General features: G+C 41.2%; 1 protein-coding gene across 1 annotated transcript in view; it reads right to left on the reverse strand.

Annotated features, from left to right (window-relative positions):
- Window positions 1-27,412, reverse strand: part of DNAJC1 (DnaJ heat shock protein family (Hsp40) member C1) — a 189,775-nt gene that overhangs the window by 28,357 nt on the left and 134,006 nt on the right. Inside the window, exon 9 of the mRNA XM_068987402.1 lies at window positions 8,436-8,555. Within this exon, the coding sequence (XP_068843503.1) occupies window positions 8,436-8,555 (120 nt within the window). The remainder of the gene's footprint in view (window positions 1-8,435; window positions 8,556-27,412) is intronic.

Consider the following 27,412-nt stretch of genomic DNA (forward strand, 5'->3'; position numbering starts at 1 on the left):
GGAGAGTGAAAAAGTTGGCTTAAAACTCAACATTCAGAAAACAAAGATCATGGCATCTGGTCCCATCACTTCATGGCAAATAGATGGGGAAACAGTGGAAGCAGTGTCAGACTTTATTTTCTTGGGCTCCAAAATCACTGCAGATGGTGACTGCAGCCATGAAATTAAAAGACGCTTGCTCCTTGGAAGAAAAGCTATGACCAACCTAGACAGCATATTAAAAAGCAGAGACACTACTTTGCCAACAAAGGTCTGTCTAGTCAAAGCTGTGGTTTTTCCAGTAGTCATGTATGGATGTGAAAGTTGGACTGTAAAGAAAGCTGAGCACTGAAGAATTGATGCTTTTGAACTGTGGTATTGGAGAAGACTCTTGAGAGTCCCTTGGATTACAAGGAGATCAAATACCAGTCCATCCTAAAGGAATTCAGTCCTGAATATTCACTGGAAGAACTGAGGCCGAAGCTGAAACTCCAATATTTTGGCCACCTAATGCAAAGAACTGACTCATCTGAAAAGACCCTGATGCTGGGAAAGATTGAACGCAGAAGGAGAAGGGGATGACAAAGGATGAGATTGTGGGATGGCATCACGGACTTGATGGACATGAGTTTGAGTAAGCTCCAGGAGCTGGTGATGGACAGGGAAGCCTGGTGTGCTTCAGTCCATGGGGTGGCAAAGAGTCAGACATGACTGAGCAACTGAACAGATACTGTTCTCCATAGTGGCTGTATAAATTTACATTCCCACCAACAGTGCAAGAGGGGTCCCTCTTCTTCACATCCTGTCCAGAATCATTTGTAGGCTATTTAATGATGGCTATTCTGACTGGTGTGAGGTGATACCTCATTGTAGTTCTGATTTGCATTTCTCCAATAGTGAGACTGAGCATCTGTTCATGTGCCTATTGGCCATCAGTATGTTCACAGTACTGGTTACAAGTACACACACCCAACTAACATGCTTATTCAACCTGTATTTCCCACCTCTACCAATAACCCCTGGTCTAAACTACCACTGTCTCTTGTGAGGACAACTGAAACAGCCTCTTGCTTGGCCTACTCTCCTGCTCCCACAGTTGCCCCGCCACAGCATCTTCTCCACAAAGAAGTCAGAATGACGTTTTAGATCTTGTACTCTTTTGCTCAAACCTTTCCTGGCTCACTCAGAGTAAAATTCAAAATCTTTACCTTGACCAGCGAGGTCCTACCTGCATGGTCCTCCACTGCCTTTTGGCCTCATCTTCTCTAATCCCCTCCTGCTCGGCCACATTGCCCTCCTTGCTGCGCTCTGCACGCTCCAAGCACGCTCCTGCCTCAGAGCCTTTGCAAGCACTGTTTTTTTCACCTGGAGCACTCTTTCTCACACAACCTCACTCCCTCAGTTGCTCTGTGTGTCTACTCAGATGTTACCTCTGAGAGAGGACTTTCCTCAGAATTTCACCTGAACCTCTTACTCTGCTTTTTCTTCATGGACCCTGTCACTATCTACAGTTTCTCTTTTACTCCATGTGTTCAGTTTCTTTCCGTCATGCTTCTCTGCCATTCTTTAGGGCAACTATCCCCATCTGCATGGTTGCGGCTATTGCTGGTCCAGCCCTGGAAGGGAAAGGGAGGAAGAGCTCCCAGCAACACAGGGAGCTGTGTGTTACTTCACTCACGGTCCTCTGAGAAGAAGCTGGTGACTGAGCCACTGCAGAGCTCAGAGCGCTGGGAAGGGCAGTGTTTCTGGACAAGTATGGGCCTGCTTCTCTATTACCAGACAAGGAGAGGACGTATTTGATGGACAACTTGTGATGTCTTCCACAGTTGATTTAAAAAATTGAAAATCCATTCATAAAACATGTAAGAGCTCACATAACTGCAATCTGGTAAACGATATTCACTATAAAGACAAGTACTGCACTGTGATTATGTTTCTTGTCACTAAAATTATTAGTAACAATATAATTAATAATTATTAAAATAATTAGTGATAATTATTAGAGACTATTATCACTATTAGGTTCTTCTGCTGTTTCTATCATTCCGTTTGTTAGTACACAGGCAGACTGTGGTTTTTTAAGTTGAAGGCTTGTGGCTACTCACTCCACCCAAGAAAGTTTATGGGTACCCTTTTCCCAGTAGCATCTGCTCATTTTGTGTCTCTGTGCCACATTTTGGTAATTTTCACAATATTTCAAACAATTTCATTATATTTGGTATGGTGATCTTTGATGTTACTACTGCAGAAAGGATTATGATTCACTGAAGGCTCAGATGATAGTTTGCATTTTTTAGCAATAAATTATTTTTAGTTAAGGTATGTGCGTTTTTTGGATATACTATTGCACAGTTAACAGACAACATATAATGGAAACATAACTTTTACATGCATTGGAAAACCAGAAAATTTGTATGGGTCACTTTACTGTGGTATCTGCTTTAATCTGGTGGCCTGAAATTGAGTCCGAGATATGGCTGACCTTAAATCTGGACTGTGGTTTTCTGTTTGTGGAGTTTATAGTTGGTTTTTGTTCACACATATGAATTTCTGCAGCTTCTCTCTCAGTCTTGTTCTCTGGATCCAACATGGACTTCCTGCACTCTTCACCAGCCGTATCACAGTAGGGACTCGGGATTTCTATTCACTGGGCTTGGTCCACTTTTTCAAGTGTTCTGTGTCTTCCTCCGTATTGATTTATCCCTCATTTCCTGGAATGCCGTCTCAGGAAACCTTCTAGAACGGGCCGAGTCCTCCCTCTATGTGTTTACCACCGGAACCGCTCTGTTCCAGATTCAGGACCGCTTTCCCTTGAGGGCTGAGGCCACGGTTCCCCTGTCTCGGAATCCCGTGCTGCCAAGTGCTTTGCTGTGACTCTGACCTGCCTGCCTTTGGAGAGTTTTTCTCCTGAGAAGCTTTAAAGGGCTTCTTAGGTGGTCTCAGTGTTCATGAAGCTCTCCAGGATCTTTTCCAGGTGCTCTACCTCACTTTAGAAGGTGCTCACAAGTTGGCCTCAGGTTGGCCTTTCCTTCATCCTGGAGAACTTGTCTCTTTTATTGAATAATGCCCTCATGTCTGTTTTCTGTGTCTCTCTCACTGGAACTAGCTTTTGGACTGATTCCCTGTATTTCTTCTCTTTTCTATAGTGTTTTAAAATTATTTGTCTTTTATTCTGCTCTCGGGGATTTTCCTGTACAGCTTCAACCATTGTACCTCATTTATTTGGATACGTATTTTTGTTCTCCTTTTGTTCACGGCACACTTTTGTTTCTCTCAACTTTTTAGATGTTAGAAGGCAGGTATAATCCTACTTAAAGATATCCAATTAACAAAACACTAAGAATTCTGTAATACTTTTACTGTGATACATAAATGTAAGAATCCTAAATGACAAATCAAATTCAGTTTATTAAAATAACATATGATCAAGTAAAGTTTATCTTGGAAATACAAAGGGGGACCTTGGTAATATATTCATCCTTATTAGGTCATATGAGAAAAGTTAAAACTATTTTTAAAATTTCACTTCTATTCCTGAACACAACTGTGATAAAATCAGAACTATAAGAATTAAAGTGAAGAAAATTTCCCTAGCATAATAATGTATTTCTCATATCAGACTGATACTAGAATTGATCAGACATTGGGTTTTCTTATTAAAATGTTGAGCAAAAAGTCTAATCACTATTATTTGCAATATAATATTTCTTTGGAGTTGTTAGCTAATACATTCAAAGAGAACAAAAGATAAAATAGCAAAGCATCTGCAGAAGGTAAGATTATCCTTAAATGGTAATGAATTATTACAAACTCTATTCAAAATGAGGCCAATAAGGAGGTAAGTTACAGAACTCAGTGCACTAGCACTTTTCACTTATTTGATGAGCAATGATGAAAAACAAAAAATTTTGTTTAGAGACTATGAGAAAGTGTCGTCTCTCACACCACCAGGGACATTGTATATTGTTACAGCCTCTCTGGAGGCCAATTTTAGAGTCACCAAAGGTTCTAAAAACATCCATATTCTTGAATAAAGCAGCTCTATTCCTAGGCCTACAAGCTAAGGAAATACATAAATGAAAAGATGAATGAATTTTTTATAAAAAAAATCCCAATAAAATTGCAAAAAAAGAAACACTTAAGTGACAATCAGTTGGGTGCCCCTTAATTATCGCGAGACAACATGGGAGTGTGTAGGTGTTTGGAACGATGATGTAGATCTTTGTTGCCATGGAAGAAGCCTAAGCCTGTGTTTCACAGCAAAGAGAAAAGGGCAGAATACAAACTAATACTGTTAAACTTATGTAACTGTGTGCCTGTATAAGAAGACTGAAGTCAGGAATGACATATAACAGATGTGTGTGAGGGAAAGATTTGGGAACACATTATTATCTCTTACTATCAGATTGAAAATTTATTAGGTTAGCTAGTGACTCATCTAGCAAGAAGAAAGGAATAAAGGACCCATTCCTTTCTAAAATTTAATACCTTTAAGGGTTGAAAGGGTGAGAGAGGGAGGAAGAGGAACATAGACAAGGCTGGTTGTCAAGAGAACTTTTCACATACTTTATATGAGGAACGATGAGAGACAAAAAATGTTCTGTGTTTGAGACGATGAGGACCTTTACAACTGTGGAGTAGTAGTTTGCCTCTAAAAGTCACAGCAATAACATGTTTGCCAAAGTATGAGTTAAATTACTAAATTCTACTCTGGATAAATACGTGGAAAGTTATTTGTTAAATTTGTAATTTGTTAAAAAATTAATGCAAAGTATATTTTAACTGAGATACATCTAAACTGAAACACCTACTTTGAAATATTTTAAATGTTAATATATGTCTTTCAGCATTATATATATATATACACACACACTATATACTTAGTTCACTGATAAAAGTCTTATTTTCTATTGAATAAGTCACTTATATGTTATTATGACAATTGTTTCAAAAAATGTAAGTTCCCCCAACAAATATCTCCTCTCTAGTTGTGGCTATAGAAAATAAAATCAGGAATTTTATTATACTCTTTCTTTTTCACCTGCATATGGGAGAGTTATCTAACTGCACACCTCTCATATTGGCACTAAGCTAATTACTAAAGTCTGTTTAAATCTATCTACCTATCTTTTGTTTTGCTGCCTACCTGGGCCTTTTCCAAGCGGGCAGAAAATCTCCAATCGGTCTGTTATCACAACCAGAATGCAAGAGATTATGATTCTGGAGAGAAGCAGAATCAGTTTACATCCTTTTCAGGCAAGAGAAAAGGATACTACTTCACAAGCAAGAAATCTGAGGCTCCCTGACCTTAATTTAAAAAACCTGCAGCTAATAATCACATTAAAATTGGTTTTACATGCCAGACAGTTTTTGTTTCCTCTGTTGTTTTTACAATTTGAGTGTCCTTTTGGTTACCAAAATTATTTGCTGAAAGGCATATATTAATATTTAAAGTATTTCATCTGTAATAAGGTTAAGTCTTATAGTTTAGGTATATTTAAGTTAAAATTTTTTGTATTTTTTAAAATAAAGCTAGTAACATTCCTTGTATTTATCCAGATTAGAACCTAGCAATTTAACTCATAATTATGACAATACAGAAAACTCCTTGAGGAGCAAAATGAGTTTTTCATTGTAATCTGTCAATCCAAATAAAGAACATATACATTCCACCATGGGTACACTCTAACCCCTCCCTAAAAGAGGTCAATTGTTTCTTGAAGGAAAGAGAGCTCTGCCTGAAGCTACACGTTTAGCAAGAAAACAGGTCAAAGAACAGATGTGCAGAGCTGAAGAGAATTGGTACAGGTGATCTGGTCAGTATGCAGAGGCCCCAGTGACAGCAAACTGAACTTGGTTTCTTTTCAACAGTGGAATACTTAAGGACAACAAGTCTAATTAACACCATAAGGCAAAATAAGTGATCTTCTAAAGGGTGGTTAGCTTTCACTTAACATTCTACTAAAGGAACTGTATTAGCCAGACCCATTTCAGCTGCTCCAGTATAACTCGCTATTCCACTAAATAAGTTCTGTCTTCAGACACTTCTCTTTTAGAGAGAGAGTAGCTTACAGTTTCTGTGTATGTTACTGAAATGAAACGTTCAGTCCAGCTATGGAGATGATGCTCACAAAATGAAAATACAATGCGAGTCTATATATGTGTATACTAAGAGAAAAGTTACCGTGGCACTTTTGGTGCCCCCAAAGTTTAGGCTTAACTAAGTATTTATTTCCAAGATACTTTTGGTATTAATGAAAATATAACTAAATACTTGGGGGAAAAAAAATCTCACAGTCATGTTTGCTACTTCCATGATAAAAGTAAAACATATCTATTAATATTATAGTCATGGAATCATTCTCCCTTGGGTAAGTCTAAGAGAAGAAAAAAATTATGGGATGAATTTGCAAAAGTGTGAAAAGATGATGTCTTTATCTACACCAAGGCTGCTCTTTACAATTACCTCAATTTTCTAGATCTGTGATACTAAACAGCAATCCCAAGGCTCTGTTGGTTATGTGTATATTAGCATCTCCCGGAAGAAGGAAATGGCAACCAACTCCAGTATTCTTGCCTAAAAAATTCCATGGACAAAGAAGCCTGGCAGGCGTAGTGTCTGTGGTGTCTCAGAAAAGTTGGACATGACATAGTGACTAAGCAACAACAATATTAGTGTTTAAACTTTCATCTCTCTCCTCTTGAGAATAAAGGCTAAGATTTTAATGACAATACATTAAAATACTGCTCTACTTTTTATCTGCAATTGGGCACTATTAAAAGTTAAAGGCAGTCCTCTCTTCAAAGGAGACACTTATCAGCCAATTGAACTGTAAGTTTTGGGGCCCTTTTACACCAATGACTGTTTTATAACTCTAAAAGTATTTTAGCAGTTTTTAATAACAGTAGTTATAGAGAGGACCATAGTACTTAAAACATCAGTAACCATGGAACATCTTTAATCTGGTCAGATTACTGATAAGGCAAAGGCATTATTAACTTATCTTTACAAACAACCTTACAACAAGATAATAAAATGCATATAACCCTAACATTCTTAGCAGAAGAGAAAAGCCATCAGGTTACCTTTTCTAGTCACTTAAGATAACTGGTCTTATCTTGAAAAAGCGAAAAAACAAACAACAAAAAAACAAAACCCCAAAGTTATAAAGATAAAAGCAAGGGCTGACTTACCACATGATCAGACTTTAACTCTTAACATAATTAAAACATCTCACGAAAATTTTTAAGTCTTTTAAATGTGATTTTAAAAAGACCTACTATATGGTAGTAAATACATTAATATACAATTTGAAATTCTCAAAGCAGCTCCTGTCCAAATAAAAAATGACAAGAATGTTTTGTTTCTGAATTAAAAAATGGAAAAGTTGACTGTGAAAAATAACATTTATGCAACAGGTGGGTTTTTGTGTTTTTTTGGTAGTTGTGCTTATTAATCATTTTGCAGGGTTTTAAAATTGTTCATTATCAAAGACCCAAAAGTATAGTAATAGCATTGAATGTGAGAAATCTGAATCTTTGATTTCAGTTAACTCTTTCAATATTTTAGATCTATAGGATTTATTTTAAAGTAAATAAATTTAGTAAAGCATATTTAGTCATTTATGAAAATAAGGATCATACTGATGAAAATAAAGATGTCTCCATTTCAAATTAAACATTTACTGAATATTTTAGTACATACCTGGTGATGTAGTGGGTACTTTTGTAAGATTCTCTGCCCTAAATTTCCAGTGTTAAATCTAAAACTTTCCAGACAGACATTTGGTTTTTTAAATGGTAGGTATGACTAATCGTTTATATTAAATTATATAGGATTATATATTATACTTACAGTATATATAAACAATTATTTTATATATAATTACAAAGTTATATGCATATAAATTTTTTTGTTGAACAATGTGTGAAAATGAATAGTAGGTATCATGTTTTAAATAAAAACATAATTGGAATATTGCTCATTTAACTAATGCAAACCACCAGTCTACCTATAGCAGTGTGTACTTCAATGTTAAGAAGATCCAGCTGAAATATAACTAATTCTGATCAGAGAACTAGTGGATTAGCCAAATATTCATTTGGATTTTTCCATAACATCTTACGAACTTTTGGGCCAACTTTTGGGCCAAATATTTTTTCCCATAGCTAAAGGGGTCACTCTAAACACAAAAGCTAGCATTGTTTTTCTATGATTAGGTTATAGTAGCTTAAGTCTTCAAACACTAGAATTCCTCACACAGCTGTTAACTGTAGGCCAGGGGACCGGCTGACATCTACTTCTTGCCTATTTCGTTAATGGTTTACTTCCAGGTCCTAAAAGGACTGGAGCCTTTCTCCAAAGATAATGTTGGCTGTGCCTATGTCTGCCTTCTACAAAGGTGGCTCTTTCTGGTTTGTCACTCTCCACGCAATGCAGATCTGAATGAACTCACATCTGTCACGGATCGACCCAATTCGTGGGCAATCTTTTCCCATCGACCTGGGGTCCCTCCTGGGAACTTCACCATACTTCTTGTCAGCTGGCTGAGGTCCTCTTCTGTCCATTCAGGTGCCTGAAGAACATTAAAGAACAATAATGTTTGCTAAAACATTTAATAAGCCTGTGAAATTAAGTATTAGCATCATGCTTTCTGCAAAAATAACAATGTTACAATGTATCTGACAGTCTCAATGAAGGTCTGGGTTGCATCTTTACCGTTATGAATGTATGTTAGAATGAACATCGTTAGAATGTTCCCATAGGTACTAAACAATGAAGAAGCAGTATTGGGAACCCAAGCTTTTAAAGACATTTAAAAAAAAAGGTAAGACAGTCGTTTGGAAGTGCATTGTGTGTCACAGATACCTCATGTGAGGTTCCTATAGAAGGTCTCAAAGTTTTTCAGAAGTTTTTCGCTTTTTTAATGTAAATGAAAATGTGAACAAGTAAATGTACTGATTCCAAATCAGAACTGAGACAGAATTTTTTGTTCATTCTAAGTCTAAAAATCATGTTGTTTTCAAGGAGTTAAATTTAGCAAGTGCTAGCATTCATAAAACTTGAGAACAGAAATAGAAACTCCTGCAACCAAGACTTAAACCATCTGATCCATGCAAAGAAAGCAACACTTCCTTTTTGAGAAGGTAAACAGCTTCTTAAAAATTGGTCAAATGGTTACATGAATATGGAAATACCTCAAAGATTGTAAAAATCTTATTTGCAAAACCCAAAATTATAAAAGTGGGCATATTCTCTGCATTTTATTGAGCATTACCACTTGGTGAGAGCCAAAGCTGAGAAAAGCAAAAGAGCATCATCAAATAACAAATAATGACACTACAATTATTTTACGTTACAGCACTGGTTCCTACCAGAGGCAGGAGCCATGCTGGTGTTATACTAGACTCTAGGAGTCAGCAGCGAGATGGAGGAAGCCACCTTATTTTCCTTTAATTAAAAAGAAGGAAGGAAGGAAACCTTTGAGACAAATACCTTTTCTAATCACCATTTCCGATAATGAACAGGCATACATCAGGCCGTTTGCATTACAGAACCATCAGCACAGAACAACAGTCGGAGGTGAGTGACCCCAGAGACTATCTCTGCAGCCCCAGCACAGCGTCTCCCTGACACTAATCCTCCCTGTCATTCTCCCACTGCGCTCTAACCACACTGACATCCGCCCGCCTCACTGCAAGCTTAACGGGCCCTTCCTGACTTCTTACTGTCTCCCCCAATCAATGGTTCAAGCGTGCTCTTTTCACCATGTCCAAATGGCAGCTTCACTCAGAATCAAAGTGCGCTGCCCCTGTTAAAGGGCTTTCCGAAAGGCTCCCCTATTTGCATTCATTTGCAAAGCAAACTACTTTTATTCACTTTGTTCTGCTATCAAGAATGTTCCCTGAAGCAGATAAATTGGCATAAATACAACCTGCCACTTAAGAGTCAGTAAATAATAGCCAATAGTAGGGAGGATTTTATCAATCATTCTATTTTGTATCCACTAAAAGCTGAAAGCCTCAAACATATTCATCAGTACGACCCTTATGAAACATGCATAAATTCACTTCTATAAAGAAGGTGGCCTACACTGAGTATCGTAGTTTCTTTGATATTTAATGAATATCAGAAATCTAACTCTCCATAACAGATGATTTAAGCATGTACACTGAAAATTATTTTTTTACTTGTTGCTTATTTGTTTTTACTTTAGGGGAAAAGTATTATTCAGATATTATTTAGAGGGACATAACTGGATTTTCTAGGATATCATTTTTGCTAAAAAGCTGCAACTTTAATAATTATACTGATTGGTAACAGAAGCGCGTGCACTACGGAGACTTTATATATGCTTAACAGTCTAGAGTCGTACCACAAAAAGCATTTAGTTGATGCTGCACAGAGATACAGTATTCAAACCATCCATCAGTGCAGTTTCACAGTAAATCAAATCATCTTATTTCTGTATTAATTATAACAAACATTCTTGGAGCAAACAAAATTGTCTAAAATGTTAAAAAATATATGCCATTGTTTCACACAGTAAACTAAAATAACATATTTTTAATAGATTGGCCTTCCAAATATGTTGCATGTATGAACAATGGGCATTAAGACTTAACCTAATTTTAATTCCTTGTTAATGAGTCTAAAAGGACTGTTGCCACTTTTTCTGGAAAGGGAAAAATTTAAATATTTAGATATCCTAAAAATCATCAACTACTTTGAAAATCTTTCCCTTTAATTTCACTGTTATTTCTCAGCCATGATTTTATTATTTTTAAAAAACTAGATCAGTAATGACTAGACCATAATCTGAAATCTTCGAAGAGAGTCCTTTTAGCAGTTCGTTATTCTCTGTTCCAGACGTACAGCACTTTGCTGACTAATTTCTCAGTAACAGTGGGTTGTGTCTTTAGAAGCAACAGAGCCTTCTGCGATCCAGCTACCACGGCAGCCGTGCGGGTGGCCACGGTGTGAATGTCTTCTCCTTGTTCTAACCTGGAGCCAGCTGTAGCTGTGAAAGTCAAACGAATGCAGAAGGATACTGCTTCGCCGCTTAAAACCACGCATGTGCAACATTGCTGAGACACTGGGCCAAAAATTCACCTCTACAGCAAAGTAACGGAAGATACCACATGGTGTGGGGACAGCTGTTGTGACTACACAGCATTCCAGTTTTGCATCAGAAAAGCTGTGCTCTGGGAATAAATCTGCATACTGGATAAAAATAAAAGTTTTCAAAATATTTAATATTTTTATGTGATAGATTCCAAAATAGATCTACTAAAGTAAGAGCTGATATAATATTTCAATTGTATTGTTTCTACCCCTTTGGGATAGATTTTTGCCATAAAACGAGCTATGTTCAAAGATTTAGTGCCTGTGAAAATCCATAATATTCTTGGGGATAGGAGTTGGATGTAGGGAAAGCATGCTATATTTTTAAAGTAACCTATATACACCTTGGGACTTACCTATAGCTCAGATGGTAAAGAATCTGCCTGCAATGCAGGAGACCTGGGTTTGATCCCTGGGTCAGGAAGATTCCCTGGAGAAGGGAAAGGCTACCCACTCCAGGATTCTTGCCTGGAGAATTCCATGGACAGAAGAGCCTGGCAGGTCACAGCCCATGGGATTGCAGAGTTGGACGTGACTAAGTGACTGATATACAGACACACACCTTTCCCCTCACAGAGTTAGACTATAAAATGTTAATTATAAGCTATCATGCAATTTATTTGGTACTAAAAACTTATAACCCAATTAAAAGAAAAATGTTAAATGTACTTATTGCCTTTTCATACTTTAATGACAGTCTATTTCTGTTTAATAAATAGTAGTGAAACTAATGAATATTTGTTGAAATAAGTTATTAATGATCCTTATTTAGGCAATTACAGACCTTACAATTTTGGAATGAACAATTTTTAATAGATTCAACTAAACTCATAAATGCTCAGATTTTACCTAAGAAATAATATCCTTACATAGCAGCAACCAGTTAAAAATATCAGATATATATCTAATAATGTAGATGGTGTATCTAATGATCCAGTAGCCAGCTACCTTCTAATTCTATAATCGGTACTGACACTGTGTTTTAGAATATGTATTTGGCTTTCAGCTATTAAATTTTCATTTCCAAATTTGAAAATTGAGCAGTTAATTGACTATATATGTGGATAAATAGTATATTAAAAAATCAAACAACAAAATTAAAAACAAATCACTTCACAAATGTCTTTTCACTCTTAGGAAAAGAAACTCTTCTTTGAAGAAAAGCTTGCAACTTGTCCTAAGGTATTACCAAAAATGTTGTGACCCTTGAGGAGCATCACTGTGACCAGGAAGGTCTCCTTGTCTATGATTTAGCTATCTTGCCAAAAGAGAGATGCCCTCTGGATCAGGGATCCTAAAGTAGGGTCCAGTGCCAACCAGCAAACCAGTTTTGTTAGCCTCCTGTGACACAGTTCAGAAACTTACAGCAATCGAACACTGCCACTACCACCAAGTGCAGGCTGTTCCTTTAGAGAATATAAGCCAGTTGTGTTAGCTGTCAAACTAGCAAGGTGAGTCACACCAAATGCGAGCTCCAGTCCTATCCAGCATGAAAGGATGACAGCTTGGTCAACTTTTAAAACCTGGTCCTTTACTATAGATGATTTGAGGAACACTGCTCAAGACAATGCAAATAGTTAAAAAAAAAATTTTTTTTTTAAGCAGTAGTAAATGGGCCCTTGAGAAATGGACTCAAAGAGGTTTGATCTGTTCCTTTTCAAAATATTTTATGCCACTAAGTGTTGGGGGGATTCAGCTTCTAGTAAAAGATTCAGTTCAGTTCAGTTCAGTCGCTCAGTCGTGTCCAACTCTTTGCGACCCCATGAATCGCAGCACGCTAGGCCTCCCTGTCCATCACCAACTCCCGGAGTCCACCCAAACTCATGTCCATCGAGTCGGTGATGCCATCCAGCCATCTCATCCTCAGTCGTCCCCTGCTCCTCCTGCCCCCAATCCCTCCCAGCATCAGAGTCTTTTCCAATGAGTCAACTCTTCGCATGAGGTGGCCAAAGTACTGGAGTTTCAGCTTCAGCATCATTCCCTCCAAAGAAATCTAGGGCTGATCGCCTTCAGAATGGACTGGTTGGATCTCCTTGCAGTCCAAGGGACTCTCAAGAGTCTTCTCCAACACCACAGTTCAAAACCATCAATTCTTCGGCGCTCGGCTTTCTTCACAGTCCAACTCTCACATCCATACATGACCCCAGGAAAAACTATAGCCTTGACTAGACAGACCTTTGTTGGCAAAGTAATGTCTCTGCTTTTGAATATGCTATCTAGATTGGTCATAACTCTCTTTCCAAGGAGTAAGCATCTTTTAATTTCATGGCTGCAATCACCATCTGCAGTGATTTTGGAGCCCAAAAAATAAAGTCTGACACTGTTTCCACTGTTTCCCCATCTATTTCCCATGAACTGATGGGAACAGATGCCATGATCTTAGTTTTCTGAATGTTGAGATTTAAGCCAACTTTTTTACTCTCCTCTTTCACTTTCATCAAGAGGCTTTTTAGCTCCTCTTCACTTTCAGCCATCATAAGATAATGGTATATGCACTGGACTGTAGGAGGAAAAGCCATCTCTGAGGAGGCTGTCATAAGCTTCGTCTTATGTGCCATTCTACTTTTGAATGTACTTAAACCATCCAACAAGAGTTGTTGGTCTATGTAGAGATAAAGAAGCCGTTCTGTTCAAAGATGGTCATGAATGGTGGTGAGGGAGGCAGTAAGAGTTAACAGATTCTGTAGGATACAGAAAAACATGCACTATCTAGTATATATATATAAATTATACAGTTTGTGTTTTTAAAAATGAGGTAATATATACTCATACTTGTTCATAGGTGCATTAAAAAATGTCAGGTGATTATAGTAACTAGTTTGGAGGGGTTGGGAGTGGCAAACAGGTGGAGATGTAAAGATCTTTACATCTAAGTTTCTGAGTCAGTGAATGCAGTCCTAACCATTTAAAAGTTTCTATACTCAACACACAAAATGCCTCCAAGTCTGGATGTGATCTGTGCGGAGTCTTTCCTCACTTAAACCTGCATGACCTTAGTAAAGGATTGGGCAGAGGGAACAGCAAAGTGCAGAGCGCCTGTCAGTGGGGCACGTCTGTCTGGTTCTGTCTGGGGAACGAGAGGACCCGGGTGGCTGGAGCAAAGCGAGCAAAGCAAGCAAAGGTGGCAGGGGCAGGAGACAAGGCCCGGTGGGTAGGAGGTAAAGTCACAGAAGGGCCAGAGCCCACTGCAAGGGCTGGGATTCATTAACTCTGCCTGACACGCGATGTCATTGGAGAACTTGTTTTTTCACCCCTTTCAGTTGGTTGAGTGCTTATTTTCCTAATTGGGGAAGGCTTATTTACAAAACTGTGGGCCGAGGGGACCCACATAAGTGAGTGCACTGAGAGTGCTGATAGCTCAGTCCTGCGAGACACCCACAGAGTCACCTTCCTTCCAAGGTAGAGTGAAACCAGGTGTAGGGACACAGGTGGCCCATGACAACCACATCTGGAAGCACAGATAATTTGGTTTGTGACAACTTACTGCAGAGCCCCAACAGTTGAGCAATGAGGAGTAAGATGGGGGTGTGAGAAGAATCTACGTCTTTAATGAGAGTACTAATCTCTGCCTTTCTTATTCCTTCACTCAGCTTCTGTGGCCATTCAGAAAGGAGTAATCATAAATAAATGTAATCAAGGGGATGGGATATGTTTGTCCAGAAATGTTTTTACATGGAAAAATGTGTGAAGTCTTACTCGAAACTATGATATACAATATTCAAATTGTAACCCAGTGTGTTCTAAAATCATCTTCGTAATTTAATATTGTAATAAAGAGCTGGCTCCATCTTATGTTATCTGATTGCCGAGAGTGCTGAAGTCTCACTTCTCTCTCTTCCCCTTATGCGCCACATCTGGCTAAGCTTTTCAGGAAGCCTGGGAGACGGAAACCTTGCAAGTCCCTCCCTGTGTATGAGAACCCTTATCCCCGCCCCACCCCACAATAAAAAGCCCCAAGCAGCCTCCTTTTCTTGCTCTCTCAAGTAATTCTGGGGCCAACAGGGAAAGCCTCTATTGTATCATCTTGGTGTGCATGACATCAGTCCCGACACTGGAACAAAATTTCGGGTGTGGAGGTGGTGATTCTGTCCCCGCTAGGTGGCCACAGCAGGTGGCACTAGAAGCAGGACATTCGAGGGGTCACCGCTACCTGGGGTTTGCTTCTCTTGCTTTGGTGTACTGCCTGATGCTGCATTTGCTGAGTTCTACCAAGCCTCTGTCATAGATTTAACCCACCACAGTTGGAAGCATCAATGACTGGTGTTTACAGAGAGGGTATGGGATCAGGGCCCTCCCTGAAGCAGCTCTGGTCCTGCATCTTAGCCCAGATTCATTTGTGTCTTAGACTGAATTGTGTGTCTTGATTGATGGACTCAGAAAGACCTTGTGACCTACTGGTTGTGTGTCTCCACCAGGCATTGGTCCTGAAGAGGACTTTGGGGATTTCCCTGGTGGTCCCCAATGCAGGGGGTACAGGTTCCATCCCTGGTCAAGGAACTAGATCCCATATGCCACAACTAAGACTTGGCACACCACAACTAAAGATCCCTTATGCGGCAGCTAAGATCCAGAGAAGCCAAATACATAAATACTGAAAGACAAAGAAGGCTCAGGGGAAAAGACAGATTGCATAGACCTACAGGGTGGTCACTTGTTTGGGAGACCAGCAGTTCCCGTTTGAAGAGCTAAATTACTGAGATTCACACTCCTGAAAGTAAACAGCTCACTAGGACCCTGTAAGATGCTTTTCCTGCATCTGCTGCCTATGTGTCTTGATCCTCGGATCAGACGATTAGAGAAACACCCATGGCATCCCTGTGGCGCAGTCAAGTTGAAAATACAACCAGTGTCATGGCCAAGGACCCTACTCCTGATCACACTGATTTGAGGCTCTGGAAGAAGAAATTTATAAATGTGAGCAGTGCAGAGAAGACCTCTCTCAAGAATATCCAGTAAACACCACCACCACCACAAAACAAACAACCCCAAACAACCAAACCAGAACAAACAAAACACCCTGACACATGGGGAGTTCACTTGCCTACTAGGGTTGCTGGAACGGATTTGCTTAAACAGGAGAAGTCTGTCTCCTCACAGTTCTGGAGGCTCGATCTACAAGATCAAGGTGTCACCAGGGCTGGTTCCTGATAAGGCCTCTCCTCCCGGCTTGCACATGGTCTCCTCGCTGCATCCTCACTGGCCTTTCCTCTGCGTGTACATGCAGGGAGAGTGCGCCCTGGTCTCTCTTCCTCCTCTTATAGGGACATCAGCCCTATCAGATTAGGGCCCTGGTGTGACCTCAGGAGCCTGGCAGGCTGTAGTCCATGGGGTCACAGAGTTGGACACAACTGAGCAACTAAGCACACACCAAGTACCTCCTTAAAGGTCTCATCTCCAAATAAGTTGCGTGGGAATTAGAGCTTCAGTGAATTAAGTGGGAGCACAGTTCAATCACTAATAAGAAGGAAGTGAACAAAAACTGAAATGGAGTCCACAATTTGGCACAGTTGGTAACAAATTTTACTGAAAAGAATTTCTACAGAAGGATAAAAAGGGCAGATTGGCTTCTGCACATCTATAACACTGGTTCTGAATTAATATTTGCTGAAATATAACAACTGGCAAACCTTCATGGCCTTCATCAATAATGGGGCTCAAATGACAGTTACACTGGGCATCCCACTAAATTTAAATAAGGTGGCTCCCATAATTGTTGGGAAGTTACTAAACATGATAAAGAGGACAAACAGGTATGCCTTACCTCAACCACAGGAACTACGGTCTTGCCTAAATCCCTAATGATGAGTACCCACTGTCCTAAAATGTGCCACGGTGGTCATGGACTCTGACTCAGCAAGTAATAAAATTAAATCTTTGTCACTTACAAATTATCTTGATAAAATGGGAACCCATGGACCTCTTCCTCCCCCAGTGAAATAGTTAATATGGCCCAATGTAAATTAAGAGAGTCTTTAATGATGGAGGCCCCTTAGACAAGATGTATTTGGAGAAGGAGTTATCATCCCCACTGCTTTGCTATTTAACAGCCGCATTTGGCCTGCTGTTAGTGTTGGTAAGAACGAATGTGCCTCACAGTGGATTACCTCAACCTTAATGCCATGGGCCTCATTAAAGTCCCCATAGCCAGCCTCACTGAAACCAAATTTGTCCAGTCAGCATCTGGTAAATATTTGGCTCTTGCAGATTTATTGAATATTTTTTGTCCGTGCCTATTTCACCAGTCCCTTGAATGCAGTTTGCCTTTGCCTCCAAAGGACACACTTTACCCAGCCCATATGAGGGTACCTGGGCTTCATAGGTGGTGCTAGTGGTAAAGAGCTCACCCACCAATGCAGGAGATATGAGACATGGGTTTGATCCTTGGGTTGGGAAGATCCCCTGGAGAAGGGTACGGCAACCCACTCCAGTGTTCTTGCCTGGAGAATCCCATGGACAGATGAGCTTGGCAAACTGAAGTCCATGGGGTCACCAAGTCGGGCATGACTAAAGTGACTGAGCACATGGGACCACCTGTCACTGTACACAGTCTCTGAGGGCAAGCTCTCAACTACAGCCTGCCCTCTCCAGGAACTCAGGTGAGACATTATGATCTTCTCTTTGGAACACTGGTTTAGGACATATAGATACAAGGTGCTCACGAAAAGGGGGATGGGCTGTTGCCTCACACATAGGGTGGGGCCCTGTCTCCTTGATTAAATTCCTCAGAAGTATTTGGGAGACTGAAGGCTGCTCCATCTATTTGACACTGTCAAGAAATATTTATGGACTCTCAGCACCCACAACTTCCTTTAGGCTTTATATTCTAGAGGAAACATTTCTCATTTACAACTTGTACTTTATGCTGTTTACTTGTAAACTAGCTCACCTCGAAAGGGGCCCCCTGTAACAAAAGTTTCTAGAATCTGTCCAAATTGTAAAATAACAGATACTCCTGTTAGTGTCCCCCAGAGACTCCTTCACTGTAGAAGTTTTGGCAACCTTCTTCCTGTGTTAGAATCCTAGTTATGTACAAGTAATTTGGCTTTAAAATGGTAAAACCATAAATATCTGAACTACTAAAATTAAACTTTTGGCCTTTTCTAGCAACTGCTTAAAAAATGAAAAAGCCACAAACTGGGAGCAAATATTCATAATACCCAAAAAAAGATCTGATTCACAATTTATATATCCATTCTCCTACTGATAAAAACATGTGAGTAGCTGCTCCTCCTCCTCCTCCTCTTAAGTCACTTCAGTCGTGCCCGACTCTGTGCGACCCCATAGATGGCAGCCCGCCAGGCTCCCCCCGTCCCTGGGATTCTCAAGGCAATCACACTGGAGTGGGTTTCCATTTCCTTCTCCAATGCATGAAAGTGAAAAGTAAAAGTGAAGTCGCTCAGTCGTGTCCGACCCTCAGCAACCCCATGGACTGCAGCCTACCAGGCTCCTCCGTCCACGGGATTCTCCGGACAAGAGTACTGGAGTGGGGTGCCATTGCCTTCTCCAGAGTAGTTGCTAGCTCTTGGATATTATGTATTATGAAAATAGCTGCTCTGGTATTTGTGTGTAACTCTCAGTGGTCATATGTTTTCATTTCTCTCTAAATACCCACTGGTGGAATTGCTAGGTCCTACAGAAAGTATACATGTCACCTTTTAAGGAACTACATAAGTATTTCCCCAAAGTATTGTTTTATACTCTACCCAGCAATAAATTGCTCCAGACCCTCACCCACACTTGATGCTACCAGTGGGTTTAGTTTTGGCCATTCTGGTGGGAATGAAATGTATCTTCTTGTAATAGTTTGCATTTCCCAGATACCAGATGATCTTGAGTATCTTTACATGTGTTTAATGGACAACTGATTATCTACTTTTGTGAAGTATGTGTTCATTTCTTTCGTTCATTTGTTAACTGGGTTGTCTTTTTGTTATTCACTTGTAAGAACTCATTGTATTTTGTGGACACAAGATTTTTGTCAGATATATGTGTTTTGGATATTTTCTTCTAGTCTGTAACTTGTATTTTCATGTAAAATTCTTCAACTTTTATTTTGAAATAGTTTTAGACTTACATAATTTCCATATATTCTTTATCTGGCTAATAATGATGTTAACTGCTTATGTAACCACTGTGGTCACAAGCTTCCAAGATGGTCCTCAGTGATTTTTCCCTCCACCTATGAATGCCCTTGCTCAGTCCCCTCCCACAACGCCTAGGGCTGACTTGTGTACCTAATAAGAAACTGTAGGAATGACAGTGAGTGACTTCCAAGGGTAGGTTACAGAAGACACTGTGCAGTTTCTGTCTTGCTCTCTTTCGGATCACTCAGCTCTAGGGAAAGCCAGCTGCCAAAGCACTGAGGACACTGAGGTAGCCCAGACAGACAGGCAGTGACAGGAAGAGATAGCCTCACCCTCAAGATCAAAGGGCAAACATTCTTACTGTCTAGTACAGGGGAGATAACTGCCTCCCTCTGTAGGAAAAGACAGTCGTGCTTACTGTTATAAAAAAATCTGGGTTCCCTAAGCTCAGGATTCCTCTTCTGTAACCCAACCCATTGGTCGATGAGGGGTCATCTGCCCCTCTGCCTCGCTCTGTGGGAACCAGCAGGAAAATGGCAATGCTCTAGCTACTGCTATTGCTGTGAGTGATAAAACTGTCCTTTATCTCCGGGTGAAGAGTCTCGTGTCTTCTACCACATCCGTGAAACTGGCAGCTAACTTACTTACCTGCAAGTGGGGTAGAATCTCCAATTCTTTAGTTTTGGTAACAAGGATAAGACTCTGACGGACATGACTTTCTGAAAGAGGAAGGGTGAGAGCCTTGCACAGACCTGAGGGAAGGCCACGGGAACCTTGTAGTGAGTATGCTGGTCAAATCATACAGTCAATTATGGAGGCAAATGGCCCTTCCATTACTGCCTGTTAGTGAGGATGAATCGTGGAGGTGGCTGCAGGCTAAACACCAGGAAACAGGTTCAAGACAGCTGCCTGACAGGGGGCCTCTCTGTTCCTAACTCTCTTCTGGACTGGGGCACTTCCTTACCGCTCTGTTAATCAGCTTCAGGTCTACACCACTGGAACAGCAAGTACTAAAATTCACTGTAGTGCTGTTCCTGTTCAGGCAAAAGGTTCTGCTCTCTTTCAGATAATGACAGACACACACATCTATAATGACCAAGAAAGAAGAGAAATTCATGGGCGTAAATCAGGCCAATCATTACAACGATGTCTGGTTGACTTGGGAGTTCAGGGGGCAGGGTGTGTAACGCTCTTAAGTTGGGGTCCCCAGCCCCCGGCTACAGGCCAGCACTGCAGAGCAGCGGAGGAGCAGTGGGCGAGTGAGCGAAGCTTTATTGCCGCTCACATCCCTGGTGTTACCGCCCGAACCGTCATGGCATCACTGCCTGAACCTCCTCCCCATCCCCCTGCCCTGTTTGTGGAAACTGTCTTCCACAAAATGGGCCCCCGGGGCCAGCCGTTCGGGACGGCTGCTCTTAAGGACAAATGGAATCAGCTGGGCTGTCTTTCCTATATCTTGTCGACCTCAGGTCTATTTGGAAATGACAGTAAAAGGTCTTAGAGGTTTTGGAAGTGGGTCATGGCTACTTTGGGCTTCCCTGGTGGCTCAGATGGTAAAGAATCTGCCTGCAAGGCAGGAGACCCTGGTTCGATCCCTGGGTTAGGAAGATACCTTAGAGAAGGGAATGGCAACCCACTCCAGTATTCTTGCCTGGAGAATTGCCACAGACAGAGGAGCCTGGTGGGCTACAGTCCATGGGGTCTCAAAGACTCGAACACGACTGAGTGAGTAACAACACAAAACAACCCTTGGGTACTTTTATCCTTTCAGGGAGATCTACGCGAGACAGATAAACTCTTGTAAGAAACCAGGAATGAGGCCTTGATTAGTATTCAGGTTCTTATTACTTCAGACTGGATTTAGAATGCTGATGTAAGTGACCAACTAAAGAATGAGAAATTAACCTCAAGAAATCTAGGTAAATTTCTGGGATCAGCCTACCACCCTGGACAAGTCCTCAGCCCTTATGTAGAAACTGAGTAAGAATTAAGAGATGTTAGTGATAGGAGAGCAATCGTTCTGGATTAAGGTGAACTCCACAAAGAAGGTCAGCACTGTGCAAGCATGAGCCAGCCAATGGACACCCCGTGACCTCAGCTAGAAAGCACTGTGGCAACAGTGCTGTGGCTAAGATTCCACGCTCCCAATGCAAGCGGCCCAGGTTCGATCCCTGGTTAGGGAACTAGACCCCACATGCTGCAATGAAGATCCAAGAGCCCACATGCCACAGCTAAGACCTGGCACAGCCAAATAAAAAAAAGATGAAATAGATGGTGTCAGTGACAAGGACCTCACCAGCTGATACAGATCACGGGTCACCCAAAGCTCTACAGTTGCATTTGGCTTGTCCAAATCGAAACTTAAAAGCTCCCTACTCAAATCAGGGGCTTCCCTGGTGGCTCTGCTGGTAAAGAATCCTCCTGCAATGCAGGAGACCTGCGTTTGATCCCTGGGTTGGGAAGATGCCTTGGAGAAGGGAAAGGCTGCCCACGTCAGTATTCTGACCTGGAGAATTCCATGGATAGTATAGTCCATGGGGTTGCAATGAGTTGGGCATGACTGAGCAACTTGCACTCAAATCTTTGAGTATTGAATATAGTATGTGTCTCATTTCAGCATTCCATCTGGTACTTTAAATGGACTAAACTACTTCTCAGTGTACTTTGAAGGGACTCAAACCCACAAGGCTGCATTTGCACCCAACTTGCAAGCTGCTGGCACGCGGTCTGCTTTTGAAGTCCCACATCTTCGTGACTGTTTTGAGCTGTAAGTCTATGACTAATGATTCTGTCAAGTGGAGCCCAAGACAAAAGAAAACAGCCTCAACCTGGAGGCATCTCTTGGGTTTTGGACTTGTTGGCTCCTGACAGCTATCAGGTAAGCACATTCTTTTTGAAAAGCATCCATTAGCTTGCTATTGAACTACTTTGAAAAAGAATGACTGGTTTAAGGAAGCTTTGTGACTCTCCAGTCTGATACCGCATTTTGGAGTGAGTCAACATGGATTCAGGGACTCATAAGTTGAGCAGGGCTTAACAAGCCTTGCTGCTGCTGCTGCTGCTGCTAAGTCGCTGCAGTCGTGTCCGACTCTGTGCGACCCCATAGGCGGCAGCCCACCAGGATCCCCCGTCCCTGAGATTCTCCAGGCAAGAACACTGGAGTGGAAATGGTATGTTCAAGAACTCAGCTGGCCTTGCACCTCTGGCACCTGATCTCAACATGACAAAGTGGCAGCTATCCTCTCTATTCCACCACCTGAAGCAAAGCTGCTGGCTCAATGGGGCCTTTGATTCACAAAAGTTCTCTACATTGCCCGGGCTTTTTTCACTGATGTCTCAGCCAATCATAAACCTGAGAGTATCCGACCTCAAGACCAGCTATGAAAAAACAGGATCTCACTGTGCTCAGAGAGTAGAACTGAGAACTGCCTCCTCACCACGGACTCTTTTCCAAGTTATTGTTTTGCCATTCCCATGTGATCAGCCACATCATTACGGCTCTTGAAGGTAATGTTTGTCATGTTTCCAGCTTTCTAGACCGTTTGCAGTCTGTCAGCAATATGCCTTTTATTGCAAAAGCCACTCAACAGTGGGCCAAGAGTTAAAGTATCTGATGGAACTCAAGAATTGATTTAAAAAGATGTCTGACTATCTCTCTCACCTCCTCCTGATCTTTACACCTTAGTAAGGCAGTTGGTCACTAACTGTCACTTTCTCCAGAAAGGAATCCTATCTGAGCCTCTTCCTGGGTAATGGGTAATGATTAGGGTGAAAGGAGAGGCAGAATATTTAGAAAATTTGGGATTCCCACCCTGATTCTGGCATGATGCTTCCTTCCCTTTTGACAATCTCAGACCAGGCTGGCTGGTATGCCTTACGGGTGGCAGTCCAGCCAAAAGGGGGCATACAGGTTTCAACCTCAGTTCTGGTCCAGATACCTAGATTTTCCTGTTAGAGTCACATGGTCTTAGGTCATGATCACTTCACTGAATAAGTAGTAGTGTCAGTTGCTTAGTCGTGTCCAACTGTTTGTGACCCTATGGACTATAGCCTGCCAGGCCCCACTGTCCATGGGATTCTCCAGGCAATAATGCTGGAGTGGGTTGCCATTCCGTTCTCCAGAGGATCTTCCTGACCCAGGGATCAAACCCTGGTCTCCTGTACTGCAGGCAGATTCTTTACCATTTGAGCTACAGGGAAATCTATACTTGTCACCAATTCAATGCAAAGTGGGGGATCTAATGGAACTTTGTAAGTTGTATAAAATTACTTTTTCCTCTTATACCTGACCCTTCCAGGAAAAAGGTCTTGGTACACAGTCAGGGATTAAAAAATGGGAAAGCTGAAGCTACTAGAATGAGATACCCCAATTTTATGGCACTGGAAGGAGAACAACCATCTCAAAATATGGAAAGGAAACAGCTTAGATCCTGAGAGATGTGGGGAAAGGGAGGAGTGTTCATAATTCTGTCTTCTACCATAGGCCCTGAACACTCTCGTGAAGGAAATGCCCTGGTACTACCCTCTCAAATGGTTGCAAGTGCCTTAAATTTAGCTGGCCGTACGACATTATTCCCTTAAATATTTCTGATGATGCTATTAAAAACAGCAGATAGCCCAGATCCTATACCTCCCAAGCTAAAACATCCATCAGCACCTCTAAGTGTCACCTCCATCCTCATCCCCATGGCCATCACTCATTCTGTGCAGAAGGAAAATGTGACTTCGCTGGTGGCGCAGACCCACAGAACAGGCTGGGCTGACTACCTTTAGGTAGTTGCTCAACAGAACAAAGACTAGACCCCATTGTTAACAATGGACTGGCCCAGGGACTTCGCTGGTGGCCCAGTGGCTAAGACTCTGCTCCCAATGCAGGGGGCCTGTGTTCAATCCCTAGTCAGGGAACCAGATCCCACATGCCCCAACTAAGAGTTTGCAAGCAACAACAAAGAAAAGATCCCGCATGCCACAACTAGGACCTAGCACAGCCAAATTAATAAATATAAAACTGAACTGGCCCGGCCAGGAGGCAGCATAGGAAGCAGCGTCAACTTGTTCTTCCCTGTACTCATAAAACTCTCATATGTGTCCAACAATATATTCCCACTGCCCTAACCACTGTAAATAAATTCTCTTTACAAGGTCATCATTTGGATGCACCTCAGGACTACTCTTTTTGTGTGGAAACAAGCCATTATGCAAGGAGATCAAGCCAGTCCATCCTAAAGGAAATCAACCCTGAATATTCATTGGAAGGACTGATGCTGAAGCTCCAATACTTTGGCCACCAGATGCAAAGAGCTGACTCATTGGAAAAGACCCTGATGCTGGGAAAGACTGAGGGCAGGAGAAGGGGACGACAGGGATGAGATGGTTGGATGGCATCACTGACTCAATGGATATGAGTTTGAGCAAACTCAGGGAGACAGTGATGGACAGGGAAGCCTGGTATGCTGCAGTTCATGGAGTTGTAGAGTTGGACACAACTTAGCAACTGAACAACAATTCCTGAAACCTGCACCCTGGGAGGGGTACTAAGAGACACTGAAGTATTTAAGGAAACACCACTGGTAGTTATGTAGCCCTCAGGATATTGAGACAATCTCTCCAAAATGAGGTAACTGACTTGTAGTTCATGTCCTCCATGAGGAAGTTATCCCTGTAATTGGAACCATCTAACTGAAAAAGGTGGTATGAAATTTGTTTCTGATTATGCAAACTGACCAGTTAAACTACCTATCATGGTGGTGGAAGACATTCAGATCAGCCTCAGCTCTCTGGCCAGGTGGCCAGCCTGGTGACCCAACTGCCATAGAAGCAAGGTGGAAGCTCTGCCATTGCTAAAGCATCCTGCTATACCACAGGCTGGATACAAAAACTGCTGATATTCTGGCTACTGCTGTCGCTATGGGTAATAAACTGTCCTTTATCTCTGACCAGGAGTCTTATGTCTTCTATCGCCATTCAGGAAACTATGGCAGGCTAACCTGTTAGTCTACACAAAGAGTGAAGCTGCAGACACTTCACAGCTGGCAGTATGTACCTTTTCATTTTCTTAATGGCACTTCTTCAATGACAGAAGTTTTTAATTTTCATGAAGTCCAATTTATCAATTTTTTCTTTTACGGTTAGTGACTTGAGTGTTCTGTCTCGAAAAGCTTTGCCAGTCTTAACGTTAAGGTAGGGGTCAAGGTTCATTTACTATTTCACAGTTGTTCCAGTACCATTTGTTGAAAAGACTATATTCTTTCCCATTTTTAACAGTCTTGATTTCACTGTCAAAAATCAATTGTATGTGTATGTCTATTTTAGGACTCTTAATATTACACTGATCTGCTGCTGCTGCTGCTGCTGCTAAGTCACTTCAGTCGTGTCCGACTCTGTGCGACCCCATAGACCGCAGCCCACGAGGCTCCCCCGTCCCTGGGATTCTCCAGGCAAGAAAACTGGAGTGGGCTCCCATTTCCTTCTCCAATGCAGGAAAGTGAAAAGTGAAAGTGAAGTCGCTCAGTCGTGTCCAACTCTTAGCGACCCCATGGACTGCAGCCTACCAGGCTCCTCCGTCCATGGGATTTTCCAGGCAAGAGTACTGGAGTGGGGTGCCATTGCCTTCTCCACTGTATGACATATAATTTCCATTATACAGAAAAAGGAAATTATAGTGTTGTGCTATTATTTTTTAAAAGATGTAGCATATCACAGCATTTGGGTTTTTTTCTGGTTTTAAAACTATTTTAATTTACAAATAAATATTCCATCTAGTTCAATCTTTATCCCTACTTGTGAAGTAATGCTGTATAGTGGGCAAAAGGACCTAAATCAGGACCTGTGACCTTTGTGGTCTCTTTTTAGCTACACTTTTCTTATACTCTACAAAAGCATATCCTGTCTTATATCCTGTCTTACTCTTCCCGAAACAATGAAACTATCATCACCTATAAGGTTAAGGAACTGAAAAAAAGAGATGTAATAATTTTCTCAAGGCCACCCAGAAAGTCAGTACAAGAAGCCAAAGATTCAAAGTTCTTAAAGAAAAACAAAAAAAGTATTTTGGATGAAATTATAAATGACTAAGACCCAACATTTAGTATATTATTTACTAGATTATATAAAAGATATATGTATATGTGGCTCAATGGTAAAGAATCCACCTGACAAAGCAGGAGACTTGGGTTCTATCCCCGGGTCGGGAAGATTCCCTGGAGTAGGAAATGGCAACCTACTCCAGTATTCTTACCTGGGAAATCCCATGGAAAGAGAAGCCTAGCAGGCTACAGTCCAGTCAGTGCAGGTGCTCAGTCGTACCAACTCTTTGCGACCCCATGGACTGCAGCACAACAGGCCTCCCTGTCCATCACCAGCTCCTGGAGTTTACTCAAACTCATGTCCATTGAGTGGGTGATGCCATCCAACCATCTCATCCTCTGTCGTCCCCTTCTCCTCCTGCCCTCAATCTTTCCCAGCATCAGGGTCTTTTCAAATGAGTCAGCTCTCTGCATCAGGTGGCCAAAGTATTAGAGTTTCAGCTTCAACATCAGTCCTTCCAACAAACACCCAGGACTGATCTCCTTTAGGATGGGCTGGTTGGATCTCCTTGCAGTCCCAGGGACTCTCAAGAGTCTTCTCCAACACCACAGTTCAAAAGGATCAATTCTTCAGCACTCAGCTTTCTTTATAGTCCAACTCTCACATCCATACATATTTAAGACTAACATGATGTTAACAGAAAAATTTTAGAACATGTCAATGACTTTAAGACCTCATGAGAAGGCAGTACAAATTAGTTTTTTGTTTGTTTGTTTGTTTTGGAGCACATGCATTAGTCTACCTGCTTGTCAGCCATGCTTTGAAATTCAAATTTTAAAATTATATTAACAAATGACATAATACAAAATTATATCCTCTTGTTAGAATGATCGCTTTATAATTATTTAATGCCCTTCTCCATCTGTTATGATAGTCTTTGTTTAAAGTCTACTTTGTCTGATATAAGTGTAGTTACCCTAGCTTTCTTTTGGTTTGTGTTTGCACAAAGTAACTTTGCCCATCCCTTTACTTTCAGTCTGTGTGTCCTTACATCTAAAATCAGTCCCCTGTAGTCAGCATACTGATGGGTCATTTAAAGAATTATAGTTGACCCAGGAACAACATGGGTTTGAATGGTATGGGTTCACTTACATACAGATTTTTTCCAGTAAGTGTGTACTACAATACTACATAAAAC

Source organism: Capricornis sumatraensis, chromosome 15, assembly GCF_032405125.1.
Source record: "Capricornis sumatraensis isolate serow.1 chromosome 15, serow.2, whole genome shotgun sequence".
Classification (NCBI taxonomy): Eukaryota; Metazoa; Chordata; class Mammalia; order Artiodactyla; family Bovidae; genus Capricornis; species Capricornis sumatraensis.